General features: G+C 40.3%; 1 protein-coding gene across 2 annotated transcripts; it reads left to right on the top strand.

Annotated features, from left to right (window-relative positions):
- Positions 1 to 4,936: 4,936 nt before the first annotated feature.
- Positions 4,937 to 17,738, top strand: CARD6 (caspase recruitment domain family member 6). 2 transcript variants are annotated; one of them, XM_061129881.1, is made up of 3 exons: positions 4,937 to 5,239; positions 6,850 to 7,398; positions 14,538 to 17,738. In XM_061129881.1, the coding sequence occupies exons 1-3, from the start codon at positions 4,957 to 4,959 to the stop codon at positions 16,811 to 16,813; spliced, it is 3,108 nt and encodes a 1,035-aa protein (XP_060985864.1). In that variant the 5' UTR covers positions 4,937 to 4,956; the 3' UTR covers positions 16,814 to 17,738. The 2 variants fall into 2 exon arrangements, with proteins under 2 accessions (XP_060985864.1, XP_060985863.1); XM_061129880.1 differs by having other exon boundaries at positions 6,847 to 7,398.
- The last annotated feature ends 2,448 nt before the right edge of the window (positions 17,739 to 20,186 follow it).

The following is a 20,186-nucleotide window of genomic DNA, read 5'->3' as shown; positions in this document are numbered from 1 at the left end:
AATTCTGTTGATAACAAAAAAGTGTTAATAGAAATAGAAATGTTTAAAGTAGAAAGTTTGAATACTGCTGTTATCACATCACCATGAGGCAGGAGACAGATAGGCCGCAGGCTAGACGTTTACAACTGGCCTCCTGTTTACATATCTCTGGGCATGAAAAAAGTGGGCTTCAGGCCAGACACTTGCAACTAGCCTCCTGTTTGCATTTCCTGAAACAGGACAGGTGGGCTCCAGGTTAGTTACTTACAGCCATCCTCCTGTGTGCCCTCCAAAAATGGAAGTAACAACGGATACAGGGTAAGCAGCCAGGCTTTGTCTCCAGTGGACACCTTAAGACAACGGTCATGGCAGGGACAGAGAAGGGCTACACCTTGCTTGAGCAAAGAATCCGGAAGTCATATATTTCCCATCCTTGGGGTAAGGGAGACATTTCATGTGGGCAGAAAGGCTCCTTGGGGGTCAAAAAAGAGGGGATGCCACCCCATAATATGTGATGCTAACGTGATCCCATAGGCCTCTGGACTGAAATCCATCTTGGAAACAAGTTGCACATGCATGTCTGAGCGGGTTCAAGGGTAGGTCAGGTGTGGAAAAAGAACAATTGGCCAAGGGTAAAAAGACCTGGAAGAAATGTCCTATATAAATGACTCAACTGCCTCTCTACTGAGCTCCTCCTCACTAGTGGGGAGGCTTACAACCTTTCTCTCCAGGTGTATCTCTGCCTTGCTTCTGTCTTAACAAACTATTTCTCTGTGTGCTGTCCTATGTGTTGTTGTGCTATGTATGTCTCTAATAATAAACTTTGTACCTGCATTTACAGTTTTTGCCTGCATGAGAAATGCTTTTTCACTGGGACAAAAGCCAAGGAAAAATAGCTTCTAGCCTCTAGTCCTTGGCGGTCTGGTGGCAAGGTCTGGTGGCAAAATCTGGTCCTGATTTTCATCCAGGCTACCCAGGTTCAATTCCTGAGCGGGGAATTAAGATCTCTTACACCACTACTCACTGCTGCCTCTCTGAGCTCAACCAGAGATAGCAGAGGTACAATTGTGTTATCTCTTTCCTGGCTGTCTTAAATATAATGTATATCAATATATACAAATAGTATACATACACTATACATATTAACTTTTTAAACAAAAATGGGATCTATAACTTGCTATTTTCCTTAATAATATATTATTTCTATTACTACTTGTCAATATGCGTAGATTTACTTTGTCCTTTTTAACTTCATTTTGGTATTCCATTGGAACTGAGCAGAGCTCGGCTTGCCCCATCCCATCCCAATCATGTCTCCATGATTGGGCCCCTCCATGTCTCCTGCCTCTTGTTTATAGGAAAACTGAAGTCTTCCAGGCTTCCCTGAGTCACAAAAGAGCAAACTCAAGCCATTAATGGTTAGGATAGCAGAGTCACAGACTCAGTGTCTGATGCACATTCCTGAATTGTTTTACGGATACTGTAACTGCCACCAGTGGGAAAAAGCCAACTGCATGATGAGCAGACTGTAGCCATAACATAAACTGTTCCATCTTGGGCAATACTGAATCTATGGCCAGTACAATTCCAAGAACTGGCCTTAAGAGAATGGGCTTAACTCCATGGCTCATAATGAGGTAGAAATTGTTAGGCAGTCAGTGGAGAGTCAGAGCCTTGGTTTTTTTTTAAATTTCAATTTTAATTCTCTCACATAACCATTTTGCTCTGTTAGCCCAAAGCTATATTTACTGCTCCAGGTTCTAGGCATTCTGAGGAATGCCTCCCTCATCTGGAGGGTCATAAAACATTCAGACCCAGGACAAGACAATCGTTAACTGCTGTCCAGTTTATCAAGGAGAAAAACTGCAGGTGGACCATTAGCTCCTAAACATACATTTGGTCTCTAAGTAATGATCTGGGGTCTTGAGAAAGGGTCAAGGGATGGTGTCACAATGTCTAGAGAAACCGAGGAACTGGAAACCAAAAAAAAAAAAAAAAAGCCATAAAAATGGCAAATTGTACATTGCAACGTTTAAACTGATTGATCAGAAATTACATGCTTCTGGCCCAGAGCCAACCAAAAATGAATAGATCAATTCTCATCAAGATATAAAAGCTGCTGTTATTCCTGTCTTTGGGGTCTCTTCACCCCTTCTCAGTGTCTATGCTGAGGGCTTTGTATCTCTGTCCTTTAAAATAAACTTTGCCTGCATGAGTGTTTGCTAGTTTGTGAATTCCATTCTTTGGCTCTGTGAACAGAATTCTGTTCCCTGTTTCAATAATAATCTATATCTTGGTGGACATCAAATAACTGTAGGATGAAGTAAATCTACACATATTGACAAGCAGTGATATCCATGATATATTATTATGGAAAACAGCAAGTTATAGAACCCAGTTTTGTTTAAAATGTTAATATGTATAGTGTTTGTATACAATATGTATATGTAGATATACATTATATTTAAAAGAAACATAATTGTAGCTTGTTCTGTCTGCATATGTAAGTGGGCAACTAAAACTAGGCAAAGAGATGCTACAAACCCATCTGACATCTTCCACTCTAAGAATATGGCACCCTCTGTCAGTATGAAGAAGTTACAAAAGACAGCCTTTAGCCCATAATCCCACAGAAATAGAATTGATAGGGACAGAGTTAATCCCATACAGAGGACTGTATGTAAAGAAAAAAGTATGGGAGACCCCCATAAGTTAATGATCACTTAAGAAAACAGGTCAGCTTAACCACAAACCCAAGTGGATTGCTTAGCAACAAAATCATGCAGCAGAAGCATGGGTCATGCCCTAAAACAATAAAACAATGCTGTTCTGCCCAGTGACGGCCTGTTCTCTACATACATGAAGAACAATAATTTATCAAAAGGTGACATTTCAAAGTAAAGACCCTCATTGTACTGAAACCCAAAATAATATTTCCATAGTGTCGTGACAGTTCTGGTTTGACCATGTAGGGACAAGAAAACTGCCCAATCTGGAGGAGTTGATGATGGTAGCATGATGTCTACTCAAAAATGAGGAGGAAATTGGTCTTTTCCCCCTCCCCACTTTCCTTTGATTATAAAATGATAGGACTTTCCTGGTGGTATAGTGGATAAGAATCCACCTACCAATGCAGGAGACATGGGTTCAATCCCTTGTCTGGAAAGATTCCACATGCCTTGGAGCAACTAAGCCCATATGCCACAGCCACTCTAGAGCCTGTGAGCTGCAACTACTAAACCTTTGTGCTTAGAGCCTGTGCTCTGCAATGAGAGAAGCCACCACAATGAGAAGCCCATGCACAACAACTGGGGAGGTGCCCCTCATTCCCACAACTAGAGAAAACCTGAATGCAGGAACAGAGACCCAAAAATAAATAAATAAATAAAACCATAGCCACTAAGTTCTCAGAGCATGCCACCGCTTGCCTTTCCACTTGTAAGCCTCATAGGCATCCTTTCCTAATAAATCACTTGTCATCTATCACTTTGGTTCTCTCTGAATTCTTTCTCTGCTGGGACACAAAGAACTGTGGTACTGGAGCTCGTCAGAGCTCTCCAAAATGGCACCAAACAGTTTCAGAATGATATTCAGACAAGTGCAGACTTGTAAGCACCTTTTGGCAGGAAAGGGCTCTTTTTAGGAAAGAGCTCTCTGCAGGAGACCCTTTGGCTTTGTCACTAGCCTTAAATCCAGCACCCCATGCTCTACATGTCTCTGGCCCTAGCATGCCTTTCAAATCTTGATCACTCCATACCTTGCCTAATCTATCGGTTCTTTCCATACATCAAAGATGTTGAAATGAAGAATAAGTAATTAACAGATGACCAGATCTCTTCCCTATCTTCCTCTTTAGTATAATCTTACAAGTACACTGTGTGAACAAGATAGCATCTAAAGAAAAATCTAAGAAGTTGACTGGTCTGCCCACAAGTCTGCACACAGAGGGAGATGGCAACAACTCTGACCCCCTATTTCAATGGTTAACTGAAATTACTTTCCCTTTTCCTTATAAAAATTTCATGGCCAACCAGAATCCTCTGAGCTGTTTTTGGGAGGACACTGAGTCCACCATCTCCCCAGATTGCTGGCATTCTGATTAAAAACAACTTTCCTTTCTACCAATATTTGTCTCCAATATTTGTCTAAAGAATCCTCCTTCAATGCTGGAGACCTGGGTTCAATCCCTGGGTTGAGAAGATACCCTGGAGAAGGGAAGGGCTACCTACTCCAGTGTTCTGGCCTGGAAAATTCCATGGACGGCATAGTCCATGGAGTCGCAAAGAGCCGGACATGACCGAGCGACTTTTCACTTACTGGTTTTTGAGCAATGAGCAGCCAGACCTTACTTGGTAACACCATTGTTGATGTATCAACATCTGTTCCATAAATCCCAATTTGTGGAAATTTGAGTTACTTTCATTTTTATACTATTATAAAAATGTGAAAGTACAGATTCTTGCACATACATCTTTGGTCATTTGTCTCATTATTTTTTAAGATAATTTCCTAGAAGTGGAATTGCTGCATTGAATGGTTTAATTTTTATTTTTATCTGTCATATTTATTTGTTTATTGCTGCATATTGACAGATTTCTCTCCAAAAGGGTTAATCAATTCATGATCTTGTTATTGCAGATGGAGTTCAGAGCAAGGAATCTGAAGTTCAAGAGGCACTTCTCAGAGAGTTCTTGGAGGCTAAACCATGTGAAACTGAGACAAGTCATCAAAAAAAAAAAAAAAAATAGGTAAATAATCTATAGGGATCCAGGATCTGTGGGTGCTCATGGCTGGATTCCCCCCAACTTTTTGGCTTGTTTCTATCTGTTCTCTCCAACGCTAAGGGTCACTGACATGGTTAATCTTTGCCAAAAAGCATTACTCTGCCTTTAAAAAAAAAAAAAGCAAAACCGAACTTGTGTTTCTGCATTGAAACAGTTTCACAGTTCATTTCCTGGTCTGCAGAAAACAGGAACAATGGCTACAGGGAGTGTTCCCTCCCAAATCATAGAAAAAGAAAGAAAAAAGTTACTAGAAATCCTACAACAGGATCCCGATTGTATCTTAGATACCTTAACCTCTCGGAAGCTGATTTCTGAGGAAGAGTATGAGATTCTGGAGAATATTACAGATCCCCTGAAGAAAAGTCGGAAGCTGTTGATTTTGGTACAGAAAAAGGGAGAAGTGAGCTGTCAGCTTTTTCTCAACTGTTTGTTTAATACTTTTTCCCAGTCAGCTACCATTTGCAACTTAAATCAAGGTAGGTTACATTTCTACACTTTTTGGGCCAAGAGGGAGAAGGCAGTTTTCCTGAAAAAAAGAAAATGACTACCCTTTATTTTCATTTGTCATTCTCCTGGAGATAATTTTCAGTGAAATATGATAAAAGGGAAAAGTGTCCAAGATTTAAAAAGCAGGGAATGATGTATGTTATTGTTCTGGAGGATTTATAACTTTTTTGTTCAAACGCAATCCAAAACCAGCAGTTGTTTTCTTGCTGGTATAAACGTCTTACTGTTTTGACGGTGACATCCCGAAATACTCATAGTTGGAAAGAGACTACTGTTAGTGATACACTGGGATTTCTTTATCAAGTAAGTGAATTCATAGGTATTAACAACCTCAAGACCAAAAGCTGCATCTTTCACTTAGTATGGCCATTTTGAAAATAGAGGGGAAATAATTTTTGACACACATACGTGGTGGATTAGCAATTTCATTTTCTCTGTAAGAAGAATGCCAGCTGAATCCTCATTTTCTGGAGCAAGTCAAACGCTAATTTTTCAATATGCAATGATAATTAGGGGCAAATAGGAAGCACTTAAGGCATCCCTGGTAGCTCAGCTGGTAAAGAATCTGCCTGCAATGCAGGAGACCCCAGTTGATTCCTGGGTTGGAAAGATCCCCTGAAGAAGAGATAGGCTACCCACTCCATTATTCTTGGGTTTCCCTGGTGACTCAGATGGTAAAGAATTTGCCTGCAATGCATGAAGACCTGGATTCTATCCCTGGGTTGAAAAGACCCCCTGGAGGAGGGCATGGCAACCCGCTCCGGTATTCTTGCCTGGAGAACCTCCATGGACAGAGGAGCCTGGTGGGCTACAGTCCATGGGGTTGCAAAGAGTGAGTCACGTGCAAAGAGTCACGACTGAGCGACTAAGCACAACTCAGAGAGGCAGAGGCTAAGATAAAAATATTAATGCTAATGGTTTCTAATGTAGTACAGGACCCATAAACTTAGAGATATAGGTCTTAGTATTTCCAGGATTTATTCTAAAATAAGAGCTATTCACTTCTTCATTAGAAATTATTAGGATCAAACTTCATTAGTAATGACCCTAGGAAGTCTGAGCTGCTGTTGAAAGTTTTAGTCACTCAGTGGTTTCCAACTCTTTGCAACCCAATGGACTGCAGCATGCCCAGCTCCTCTGTCCATGGGACTTTCCAGGCAAGAATACTGGAGGGGGTTGCTGTTTCCTTCTCTAAAGGAACCTCCTAACCCGGGGATCAAGTTCAAATCTCCTGCATGCAGGCAGATTCTTTACCATTTGAGCTACCAGGGAAGCCCGGTTTGGGGTTACAGTAAATTGACAAGTAAACAAAGGATTCAAGTTTTCTATTTCACCCACTTACCCTTTGAGTTTGCTATGAAAGACTCAAACTTTTGAGCTGGGCAGGAGTGTGATCTGATATTTTTCAGTGGGAGAAAGAAAGTTCTGAGCTGACTTATTGCCATTTATGTAGGTATTCCTATCATCTAGTGAAATAGAGAGATGATGATTTGAGGTCATGGGAGCTCCCTAATATAACATCTGTTAATTTCGAGAGAGAAAATAAAAATCTCTCACACTTTCTTATTCTTTCCAGAAGTTTTGAAACATGAATATAGAGAGCCACCTCCACCGATAGGAGCAAGCAAGGAAGATGTTTTCCTTCCTGGAGAAAAACAGCCTGAGAACCCTGAGATCACCACGTCCTTCAAAGAGAAAGAGTGCTTGTATTTAGAAACCTCTGAGTCTTCCACAGACAAAGAAACTGGTTATCAGGAAACGGCTTGGTCCTCAAAGGAAAATGAGAAGGAAGACAACACATCAAAATTCACATCACCACAGTCAGTTGAGATCACTGAGTATGAATTTCCAGCAACTATTGAGTATTTACAGGATGGACAGAGATACGAGGAGCCAGATGATTCTTTATACTTAGGACAAGAGGACTATTTAGAATCTGTGGGGTACTCTGAAGATGCAAACATCATCCTGGAAGAAGAGGCTTACAGTGACCCAGAGGGCAGTATCTATGATGGCAGAGAGGATTCTGTGTACCTTGGAACCACAGAGTTCTCTGATGAAGAACAGAATTATGAGAATCCAGAAACTGGCATGTCTTTGGAGGAGGAAGAGGAGAAGAGTATGGAAGGTATGGGAATGATGTGTGTAGAGTTACTTAGGCAAAAACTTAAATCTTGATTGCAGTATCATAACAGGGAGGGGACTGAGGAACAGCACCAGATGGAAGCAGAAAAATAGCTCCTCAAAAATTCCTCGAACCTGTCTAACTTGGAGTTTCCTCAGCGGTGGGTGTTGACAGGGAGGAAAACCCAGGACCTAGAAATAGTGGACAGTATGTGCATGTGTGCAAAGTTCCTTGTGACCCTATGGACTGTAGCCCGCCAGGCTCCTCTGTCCATGGGGATTCTCCAGGTAAGAATACTGGAGTGGGTTGCCATGTTCTTCTCCAAGTGGACAGTATAAGATAAAGTAAGTATTGACTATGAACTTCTAGGCTTCTGCAGTCACCTCCATCACACATATAACAAGTTGCTAACCACTAATTTTAGCTGTTGCCTTCTATACCTCAGATTAAGTCTTTTAAATCATTTTAGAACCTTTGTGATCAATAGAATATGGGGATTATGGACCTAACTATTGAAGCAGAAACAGGAGAGGAATTTGTGGTAAATGGATAAGGTCCCAAAATAATGCTTGGCTTGAGCTATCCAAATATAGCCATTTCAATGAGGAAGATTATACCAGTACCTTGAATTTGAATATTTCTTAATGAAAATTCAAAATATGAGAAATGCTTAATTTGGAGAGATATTGTCTGGGAAAATAAACACCACCAAGTTCTGAATGTAGAAGGGGAAGGTAACTACCAACTCACATTCAGCCCAAATCCATAATCCAATTATGGGTCAGAAAAGAGTAATTTCCTTCTCTGCACACCTTGACCTGATTACTAGAATGCTGTAACATAGTGGTACCACAAACTTGGTAGCTTAAACTATCAGTTCAGTTCAGTGGTTCAGTCATGTCTGACTCTTTGCAACCCCATGGACTGCTTCCCATCAGGCTTCCCTGTCCATCACCAACTCCCAGAGCTTGCTCAAATTCAGTCGAGTCAGTGATACCATCCAACCATCTCATCCTCTGTTGTCGCTTTCTCCCCCTGCCTTCAATCTTTCCCACCATCAGGGTCTTTTCCAGTGAGTCAGTTCTTCGCATCAGGTGGCCAAAGTATTGGAGCTTCAGCTTCAGCATCAGCCCTTCCAATGAATATTCAGGACTGATTTCCTTTTGGATTGACTGGTTGGATTTCCTTGCAGTCCAAGGGACTCTCAAGAGTCTTCAACACCACAATTCAAAAGCATCACTTCTTTAGCTCTCAGCTTTCTTGGTGGTCCAACTCTCACATCCATACATGACTACTGCAAAAACCATAGCTTTGACTAGACAGACATTTATTGGCAAAGTAATGGTCTCTGCTTTTTAATATGCTGTCTAGGCTTATCATAACTTTTCTTCCAAGGAACAAGTGTCTTTTAATTTCATGGCTGTAAGACAAAAAACAGTAGAAATATCTTGTCTCACAATTTGCAGGCTGGAAGTCTGGAGATGTATATAGGGGTTGGTTCCATCTGAAGATTGTAGAAAGAATCTGTTCCTAGCTTCTGGTAGTTTGCTGGAAATCTTTAGAATTCTTTGGCTTGTGGAAGCACTCAGCCCCCCATCTCCTACAATCTGCCTTTATCTTCACTTGGTTGTCTTCCTGGGTTTGTGTCTCTATGTTCACATTTCCCCCTTTTCTTTTGTTTTTTTTTTGCCGCACCATGCAGTTTGCAGGGTCTTATTAATCGTTCCCTGTGCTGCAGTCCATGGGGTCGCAAAGAGTTGGACACGACTGAGCGACTGAACTGAACTGAACTGAACTGAACTGACCAGGGATGGAACCCAAGCCCCCTGCAGGAGAAGCTCAGAATCCCAACCACTGGAACACCAAGGAATTCCCAAATTTTCCTATTTTATAAGGGTAACAGTCATAGGACCAGGGCTCACTGTAATGACCTCATCTTAACTAATTATACATCTACAATGACTCCATTTCTAAATACCATTACATTCTGAGATACTGGGTCTTAGAATTTCAACATATGATTTTGAGGGGTACATAATTCAACCTATAACACAACTCTTGCCCCACTGCTTTTTAGACCTCATTCTTAATTTTTTAAATATATTACAGTAGTTGCATAGGGTTGAATTACTTTTTCATTGCATACCGTCAGCATTATTCTGCAAAAGCGCCCCCCCCCTTTTTTAATCTATTTGACTTTTTTCTCCATTCCTTATTCACCTTCTTCCATAGGTAACATTTTAATATTATGTGTTTCTTGCATGATATTGTTTTGTTTTGCATGTTTTTTCTTTATTATTTATTTGCCATAATAAATATAATAGGCACCTCAAAATTAGGGTCACTTAAAACAATAAGAGTGTTTAATTGTTTATGTGTCTATAACTGAGAGGCATTCTTCTGGTCTTCTCTGGGTTTACATCTCTTATCAGTGGTCAGCTAGCTGTTGGCTCATTTCTCATCTTCTAGCAAGCTGTGCATGCATGGTCAGTTGATTGAGTTGATTCTCTGCAACCCCATGGACTGTAGACCACCAGGCTTCTGTACCCATGGGATTCTCCAGGCAAGAATATTGGAGTGGATTGCCATGCCCTCTAACAAGCTAGTCTGGGCTAACTCTCAGACTATGTCAGGCATAGTCTTATAATGAGAGCAGAGGAGTCAGAGAGACAGAAACAGAGTCCTGAAGGCATTTTGAGGCTTAGACTCAGAACTATCATGATATCTGTATGATAGGTTTCCTAGGGCCGCCACAGTAAGATACTACAAAAAGGTGGCTTAGAACAATGGGAAATATATTGTTTTACAGATATGGAGGCCTGGAGACTGAAACCAAGGTGTTGGCAAGGTTATATTCTCTCTGAAGACATTAGGGAAGGACCTGTTCCAGTTCTCTCTCCCAGCTTCCAGTAGCTTCTGGAATTCTTTGACTTGAAGACCATCTTCTCTCTTGTGTCTTCAAGTCATTTCCTTTAGTGCATGTGTCTGTTTTCAAATTTCTTCTTTTAATTAGGACACTGGTCAGATGGCACTAGGACCCACCCTAATAACCTCATTTTAAGTTGATGACCTCTGTAATGACCCTATTCACAAATAAGGCCACATTCTGAAGTACTGGGAGGATTAGCATCTTTTTGTAGGGGATATAATTCAATCCATAACATTGTTTGACTTCTGCCACATTCTGTTGGCAAAAGCAAGTCACAAAGCTTTAAGGGTTGGGGAAGAATAGGCTGCATCTCTTGCAAAGTAATATTACAAAAGGTGTGGATACCAGAAAGCCATTGTGTGTTAGTCGCTCAGTCGTGTCTGACTCTTTGCAACCCCATGGACTGTAGCCTGCCAGGCTCCTCCGTCCATGGAATTCTCCAGGCAAGAATACTGGACTGGATTACCATGCCCTCCTCCAGGGGGTATTCCCGACCCAGGGATCAAACCTGGTTCTCCTGTTTTGCAGGCAGATTCTTTACCATCTGAGCCGCCAGGGAAACCCAGGAAAGCCATTACTTGGGGCTAGTTTTGCAACCAATCTAACATTTGTTGACTAAAAAAAGATGCGCGACATGAGAGTTGCAAGTTAAGTTTTGAGTCAAAATGAGGACTGCAGCCAGGGAGAGAGCATTTCAGATAGCTCTGAGAAACTGCTCCAAAGGAGTAGTGGGGGAAGGTCAATGTATGTGATTTTCAGTGAAGGAGGAGTTCACACAATCAAGCACTTATTTTACAAAAGGTTTTCTGCTAGCCACCAGGAGCTGATGTCACCATGAAGGGACTGAGTGCTTTTCTGGATATGAGAAAGTGCAAGGATTGGGATCATGAAATCTGTTCCTGAAAATATCTAACCATCTAAAGGCCTGTTCCACCAGTCTTCCTGAAGCAACAGAGTGCCTCATTCTCCACCCTGAACCCCCTTCAGGTCATGTTGAAGGTCAATAGCTGCAGCAGCACAAGACTCAGTCTCCAAAGGGGCAGATGGAAAATGCCCTTGACAAGCGCCAATTTGTATTTGACACAGCCTTAGGAAAACAGGTCAAGAAAACTTTCAATAATAATGCAGTTAGGACTGTATATAATTCTAATGGTTTCCAATCCATTCTAGTTAACTGGAGGATAAAAAAATTTTTTTAAATAATAATTTATGGCTATGCTCTGTCTCTTGCCTCTGTAATATTTGTCTATGCAGCTAGGAACTGGGCGGGGGCGGGGGTGGTGGAAATCAAATACATCTGATTCAAAGGAGAAGGATTGTCATGCTTTTTGTCATGTTAAATTTTAAGCCACTTTCTTCCTGCCCCTCCCCCACCCCATCACTGCATCTCAAGTTCAAGTCTCAGGAAGACTTAAGGCATTGCCTGTCTGCTCTGCAATGTATAGAGTCAATTCATATGTAATCAACTCTCTTCCTGGTAGGCTACAGTCCATGGGGTCGCAAAGAGTCTGACACGACTGAGCGACTTCACTTTCACTTTCTCTTCTGGTTTATACTATTTGGAATCAGTCAATGATCAAACTTGGGTCTTTTATGTCTCCTGCATTGGCAGGTGGTTGCTTTACCACTAGCGCCAGCAGGGGAAGTCCAGGAACCCATAAATTTATCATTTTCTCTGCTTTCTTCTTCCTGAAGATTCAAGTTTTTATTTGATGTTATTCCCTGTTAGCCTGAAGACTTTTATTTATTTTTTGTTTATTGAAACATGTCTTCATTTTGCCTTCAATCCAGAAGAATATTTTTTCTGTAAGGAATTTTAGACTGGTGTCTTTTTGACTTCAGAAATGATGGATATCATTTCTGTCATTTGACTTCCATTCTTTCTGATGCTGAGTCTTGTCATTTTATCATTGTTCCCTCTTGTGTTGTGGTACTTTTCTTCTGGGTGATTTCAAGATGTTTTCCTTAAAATGTTTTCTGTGATTAACTCTGATGTGTCTAGGTGTGATTTTCTTTGTTTTCATCTTATGTAGGGTTTATGAATCTCTAAATTTGGAATTTACACCTCCCCCAAATTTGGAAAATTTTCAGCTATTATTTATCCAAATATTTTTTGTCCCACTTGCACCCCCTTCTCTTTTTGAGACTCCAAGTACATGTATGTTAGAGTTTCTGACATTTTTCCCAAGGTCCCTAAGGCTCTGTTCATTTTTTTTAAAGTATTTTTTTATCCTTATTCTTTAGATTGGATCATTTCTATTACTATACTTCTAAGTACAGTGAATTTTTCTTCTGTCGTTTCCAGTCTTTTTTAAATTCCATCTACTGATTTTTGAAAAAATTCAGATATTATGCTTTTTGTTCAAAAATTTAAATTTTTAAATGCTTTCTTCTTTTTTCCTGATAATTTCTATTAAATTATTCATTATGGGTTTATATTATTGTACATTCTTAAAAATAGTTAAGATAGCTACTTTAAAATTCTTTTATTCTATGTCCAATATCTGGGTCATCTTGGAGTGGGTCTCCATTGATCACTGTGGGACTCAAATTAATAAGAAGTCTGTTTCATTTCAGTGGGTGGCAGCTAAAATCTCCAGTCATTTCTTTTTGTCTTGCTTGGGCTATTTTCATGAATTTTTAATTTACAAAAATGGTACTTGGTTCTAGAAATTATTGCTTCTTAATTTTCATTCCTCTCTGTGCTTGTTAGACATATCACTGTACTATTCCACAGTAGCCTGATATTACCTTGTCAACATTTGGCATCTGGCTTGGGCCGTGTGGGTACCAGTCGCTGTGCTGAAGAACAGAGGTTGGTTGTCCTAAGGAAAAGTGGGGGAGAGGCAGGGGAGAGGCAAGAGCAGAAATTATATGTTTTCTGCAATCCATCTTCTCACTTCCTCCTCTGGGGATCCTTCATGCTGGCCTCAACTTCTCCCTCACCTTCTTACCTATCAGATACACCAGTTCAAGCAACTTTCAGACTGTTGAAGGATTTCTTAGAGTTCCTTTTGTTAATTCTTGAAACCTACACTTTCTCTCATGTCTACTGTTTCTTCTAGGCTATTTTTACAAGGGATCCAAGAAGCTTATGCTAAGTTACTATCCATGGGGAGCAGAAAATGCTCTCTGATTTTCTTTCTCTACTTAGCACTATCTCTGTATTCTCAATAAGTGGCTAGAAGATAAATTAGAAAATGACATCAGTGGAGAAGGAAATGGCAACCCACTCCAGTATTCTTGTCTGGGAAATCCCATGGACAGAGAAGCCTGGTTGGCTACAATCCATAAAAAATTAAAAAAAAAAAAAATGACATCAGGAGAAATTATATACAACATGTAAATTCTGAGAAGACAAACTCTTCCATTTCTCCAAACTTTAACAAGAGTTAACATTTAATATAAATCAGTATCAACCTAGAGAATTCCTTATGCATATATATAAAGTAGCATTAACAGGCTTTTTCATTACTGCATATGAACACAACCAAAAAATTCAAAAACCTGAATGATCATCAGTAGACAATGGATAAATAAATAGTGGTCCATCCAAACCATTAAGTACAATGGATTAATAAAATGAATTAAGTAGTTCTCTGTATGTACTTATTTGGAAGAATTTGCAAGGAATACCACTGAGTGAAAAGAAGTGGAAAAATCATTTGGTATCATATCATTTATAGAATAAAATAGCATCCATTTTACCAAACTGTGTACTTCTACATATGCAAGCATACTTATGTACTTGTACTGAAAAAGGAAGAGAAGGAAACATACCATACCATATTGACATATCTCTTAGAAGGAAAGTAGACTTGGCAGAGTGATGAAACAGCACTTTCACTTTACTTGTTTAATCTTTTTTAAAAATTTATTTTAAGTTGGAGGATAATTGCTTTATCATATTGTATTGGTTTCTACCATACATCTACATGAATGAGCCATACATGTACATATGTCCCCTCCCTTTTGAACCAACCTTCCATCTCCCACAGCATTCCATCCCTCCTCCATCAACAGATTAATGGATAAAGAAGTTGTAGAACATATATACAATGGAATATTACTCAACCACAAAAAGAACAGACAGATGGTGGATCATCTTTTCTTTTTTTTCAAAGAAAATATCAATTACTTAATTTTAAAAGTCAGTGAAGAAAGCTCAGATGCTGAGCATGACATTCACTGACTATATCTTTTTTTCCTACAGAAAGAAAAAATGTGTTTAAAGATGTCCTGTCCTGTTTGAACCTGGACACAAGCAGAAAGCTTCGGTCAGACTTCGTGAAACAATTCTCCTTAGACCGAGGATGTACGTGGGTGCCTGAGACTCCGAGTGACTTGGCTTGGAACTTCCTGATGAAAGTTCAAGCACTGGATGTGACAGCCAGAGATTCAGTCCTCAGACCCAAGGTTCTGGGTGAAGAGAGCAAAGGGGAATTGCTGACTGGAGTAGAGAACTTGGAAATTAGAGAAACAGAAACCATTAATCCCCTGGATGTCCTTTGTGCCTCTTTGCTGTCTTCAGACAGCTCTTTGCAACGTGAAGTCATGTCAAACATGTATCATTGCCAGTTTGCTCTTCCCCTGCTACTGCCAGATGCAGAAAACAACAGAAGCATTTTAATGCTAGGGGCCATGAAGGACATTGTGAAGGAGCAGTCAACACAGTCTTCAGGAGGGCCTACAGGGGATACAGAAAAGCTTCTGACTCTCATGAAGATGCCTGTCATCTCTTTTGTGCGTCTAGGATACTGTAGCTTTTCCAAGTCCAGAATCCTCAATGCCCTGCTCAGCCCTGCCCATCTGAAATCACACAAGATCTTTCTTCATCAGGACTTGCCTGTTCAGGTGCTTCCCCGGCAGATCTCTGATGGCCTGGTGGAGATAACATGGTGTTTTCCTGATAGCAGCAGCTTAAGTGAAAACCCCAGTTTCCCCCAGAAGCCTGTTGCTGTGGCCAACCTTCGTGGAGATCTAGAAAGTTTTTGGACACAGTTTGGTTTCTTGATGGAGGTTTCCTCAGCTGTGTTTTTTTTCACTGACTGCCTAGGTGAGAAGGAATGGGACTTGCTAATGTTTTTAGGAGAAGCTGCCATTGAAAGATGCTACTTTGTCCTCAGTCCCCAGGCCAGGGAGAGTGAAGAGGCTCAGGTTTTCCAGAGGGTCTTGAAGTTGAAGCCATCACAGCTACTGTTTTGGGAGGAGGAGGAAGTGGGGCAGAGAGGAAGGAACATGGAGGGTCTTCAAGCCGCCCTCCAAGAAGTGATGTCCTCTTCACTCAGATGTGTGTCTGTGGAAGACATGGCCCCCCTGGCCAGAGAGTTGGGGATACAGGTAGACCAAGACTTTGAGAACATTCAAGGGATTCAAGTTTCCCCTAGTGAAAACTTGACTGGAACAGCTGAAGATGAGGGATCACAAAGACACAGTCAGTCAGAAAACTCATCTGAAAGCCCTGCTAAGATGTCTGAGACTAGTTGTCAGATCAGCCCAAATCGTCAGAATTTCCATCTCACTCCAGTATTCATTCCTCCTCTGAGAAACTTCCGTCCTTTACCAGCCAGAGTTGGAGGTAACTTTAACCGTGGTTCTTTGAAAGCCCCTTGGGCTATGGGCTCCCGCTTTTGGTTACAGCAGAGGCCTAAGAGTTTCCATCCTTTGCCCTTTCAGAATACAAGGGCACATAGTCCAGGCAAACGTTTTGGAATTCAGTATTTCCAGCCCCAGAGATTTTATTCAGGTGAAACATTTATGAGATTCTCAGGAGCTCCTTGGAGACATCACATGGGTAGAACTTTTGGGAGACCACCAAGACCCATTTCTCAGCATATACCAGCCTGGCCTCAGAGACCACAGATGATGGGAACCCTTGAAATGTCTGGGAAAGTGGACTCCCAGGGAAGTCACCTCCATTCCCTGGGTTCACGGCCAGCAGGAGCAGTTGGGAAGCCTGGGCAAGTCAGTGCCTGGGGAACAAGGCCAACAGAGACAATTAGACCATTCATGAGAACGAAACCCCGTATTGTAAATCCTCACCATCAAGCCTTTCAAGCAGCAGGAGCCACACAAAAACCAAGAAGGACTGCCTCTCAGCAAGGAGCTAAGCTGAAGACACAAGGTGGGCCTTCAAATCCATCTTTCCAGACGGGATTCCATCCTATGTCCCACAGCATGTATTTGCCCAGCTCTCAATTAAAATCAAATCAGCCCAAGTCACCCCAGGTCAAGCAGTCCCAGCCCAAACCCTCCCAACCTGTGCCCTTTCAACCCAAACCCACTCAAACCAAACCCACTCAGCACCAGGCCCCCCGAGCTGAAAGTTCTCCATCCAAACCCACTCAGCCCAAGCCATGCCAGCCCCAGTCCTCCCAATCTAAACCTTCTCAGCCCAGACCTACTCAACCCAAGTCATCTCATACTGGTCCTTCACAGGCTAAGGCATATTACCCAAGAGCAGGGCCCAAGAAGGGAGGGAAGCATTAAAATGTTTACTCTAGGGACCTGTGAAATATGTCCTTTGCCCAGGCCTTTCCTATCACATGTAGGGTAACCTGAAGGAGAGTGGCAGTGATGGTAAAAATGTACTATCACTAACATGACACAGGAAACAAGATACAGACAGTGTAACTGGATATTATAAAAATATCTATGAGAATTATGTCCCTAGAGAAAAGGAAATTATGAAAAGAATAAAAGATAAAATCAAGCAGTAAATAAATAAATTGAATACAACCTTGAATATTTGGTAATATATAACTTGAATCCCTGGTAGCTTAGCTGGTAAAGAATTCAGACCCTGGTTCAATTTCTGGGTCGGGAAGAGCCCCTGGAGAAGGAATAGGCTACCTGCTCCAGTATTCTTTGGCTTCCCTGGTGGCTCAGACAGTGAAGAATCTGCCTGCAATGCAGGAGACCTGTGTTCAATCCCTGGGTTGGGAAGACCCCCTGGAGGATGGCATGGCAACCCACTCCAGTATTCTTGCCTGGGGAATCCCCATGGACAGAGGAGCCTGGCAGACTATACAGTCCATGGGGTTGCAAAGAGTCAGACATGACTAAGCGATTAAGCATGCACAACTTGAACCTAGGGGATAGAGGCTATAAAACTATTTCACTTGGAGAAAAGTAAGGATGAAGCCTTTAATTTCAAGGTGACCATAAAACAGGGTACAAATAGCCTCAGCGTTGCAAGAAAAACTATTCTAGGTGTTGGCTGCTCTAGAGATGTTTTGGTCAAAAATTTTATGTTTGATATCAGTCACTAAGCAGATAACCCTGTTTGTTTGGAATTTTTAAATCAATTTGCTTGTAATAATAGCCCCAAATTGCTTGGATGATAAAGCTTATTTGCCCCTTACATATAGAAATAATGAACTAACAACCAATAAAGTTAATTATTTTGCCTAAACTTTGGGAGTGATTGTGTATGTTTCATGTTTTAAATATTTAATATTTGTCATAGTTAAGATCATTTGACTAATTAGAGGATCTGATATATTAGCCTCATGACTCCAGCTTAAAATGTAAAACTGAATGTTTAATTTTAGAGTTGTGATTTTATTAAATTGAAAAGCTAAGATAGGTTTACAAAGTTTGTAAAAAGCACTGAAATGTATAAGAGAACTTAAGAGTTGCAGAATTTTCCATTTTAATTTATTAGATTCATCATTGTCTAAACATTAGGTTAAGTTTTACTAGTTAGAAGCATTAAGTAGAGAGAATATTAAATTTAAAATATTTAATTGCAGTGCCATGGATTGACCTAGAGATTGCCATACTGAGTGAAGTAAGTCAGGCACAGAAAGACAAATATATGATTCCTGTTATATGTGAAATCTAAAAAAAAAGAGTACAAATGAACTTAGTTACAAAACAGGAAGAGTCACAGATGTAGAAAACAAAGTTACAGTTATTGGGGGTGAGGGGGGAATAAATTGGGAAATTGGGGTTGACACATACATATCACTATGTGTAAAATAAATAACTAACAAGAACCTGTTGCATAGTACAAGGAACTCTCCTCAATACTCTGTAATAGCCTATATGGGAAAATAATCTAAAAAAGAGTGAATAAATGTAAATGTATAACTGACTCACTTTGCTGCATGCCTGAAACTAACACAGCACTGTGGATTAACTATATCCTAATTAAAAATAAAATCTAAGTGAAGTTTAATTAAGTTTATGAGTGACACTAAATATGAAAAAAAGGCCACTTTAAAGGAAAATGTTAAAATTCAGTAGGTTAATTTTAAATCTATTTAAATTTAAATTGAGTATTTTTAAATCGACATAATTAAGTTTAGAAATAAAATAATGAGTTTTATAAGTTGAATTAAGAGCCCTGGTTTTTGAATTTGTAACTTTTGTAAAATTAGTATTAGTTGTAAGTATTAAAATAGCCTCTTGTTGTCTTTTCTGGGGAAAAAAAAACTGTATTCAAAGCCACCTACAAAGAAATCCTACTAACAAACAGATGAGAAATGATCTTTTAAAAGAAATAATCTCTGAGCACATTCTCATACTGCAACAGGTATCCTTCATTTGTTTCTGCATGTATTAAATAATCAACATGGAGTATTTAGAGTGTGTTCAACCTTTCTCAAGATTTCTGCAAAGGTGAAGAAAGAAAGAGAGGACAGTGCATATGAATTTTTGTCTTTTGGCAGGCAAAAAAGCATAACTAGTTCATAACTACAAAATACTTGGTGTAAAAGTGAAGTTTCTCACTGAAAACAAATTTTTTGTTGTTTAAACATCTAAAATGAGCAGTAAAGTACTGTTTTAAAAACTTTTCTCCATATCCTTCTTCAAGATCAGTTCCTGTAGAATAGAACTTGTTGGGTTATTGTCACCAACAGACTGTGTATCTGTCTGGAGTTAATGATACATATAGGGTACATTCAAACTGGACAATCTGAGGAGAGTTTATTTATTTATTCATTTTAATATAACTTTATTTATTTTAACTGGAGGCTAATTACTTTATAACATTGTATTGCTTTTGCCATACACTGACATGAATACGCCATGGGTGTACATGTGTTCCCCATCCTGAACCCCCTCCCCCCTCCCTCCCCATCCCGTCCCTCTGGGTCATCCAGTGCACCAGCCCCGAGCACCCTGTATCATGCTTCGAACCTGGCCTGGCGATTCGTTTCACGCTTAATAATGTACATGTTTCAATGCCATTCTCCCAAATCATCCCACCCTCGCCCTCTCCCACAGAGTTCAAAAGACTGTTCTATACATCTGTGTCTCTTTTGCTGTCTTGCATACAGGGTTATCATTCCCATCTTTCTAAATTCCATATATATGCGTTAGTATACTGTATTGGTGTTTTTCTTTCTGGCTTACTTCACTCTGTATAATAGGCTCCAGTTTCATCCACCTCATTAGAGCAGCACTGTTTATAATAGCCAGGATATGGAAGCAACCTAGATGTCCATCAGCAGATGAATGGATAATGAAGCTGTGGTACATATGCACAATGGAATATCACTCAACCATTAAAAAGAATACATTTGAATCAGTTCTAATGAGGAGAGTTTAATAAAGGGACTATTTATGAGGGGTTAGGCCAGATGCAAAAACAGCACAAAGGACTGGATCTAGTAAAAGCAAGAAACATCATTACTTTAAGATCTGAAGGGAAATGGGAGGGTGTGCTTTACCCATCAGAAGAGCTGTGTAGTGAGGGTCTTGGGTCTGGGTGGTTGCAGTGATCCATGGGGAGGTATCTCAGGTGATAAATATCTATTCCTACTTCTGATGTGCCAGTGTTCTCCCCCTTGGCCAGCCTAACCAGAAAGTAGAACAAGGAACTTACCTAGGCTATTCATGTAGGTCAGTCTTT

Source organism: Dama dama, chromosome 25, assembly GCF_033118175.1.
Source record: "Dama dama isolate Ldn47 chromosome 25, ASM3311817v1, whole genome shotgun sequence".
NCBI classification, from domain to species: domain Eukaryota; kingdom Metazoa; phylum Chordata; class Mammalia; order Artiodactyla; family Cervidae; genus Dama; species Dama dama.
This window is presented reverse-complemented; position numbering and strand designations above follow the sequence as displayed.

Coding starts and splice junctions, on each gene's coding strand:
- CARD6 (XM_061129880.1), top strand. CDS start 4,957: ATGGCTACAGGGAGTGTTCCCTCCCAAATCATAGAAAAAGAAAGAAAA. Junction 5,240..6,846: donor CATTTGCAACTTAAATCAAG/GTAGGTTACATT, acceptor TATTCTTTCCAG/AAGTTTTGAAACATGAATAT. Junction 7,399..14,537: donor AGAGGAGAAGAGTATGGAAG/GTATGGGAATGA, acceptor TTTTTCCTACAG/AAAGAAAAAATGTGTTTAAA.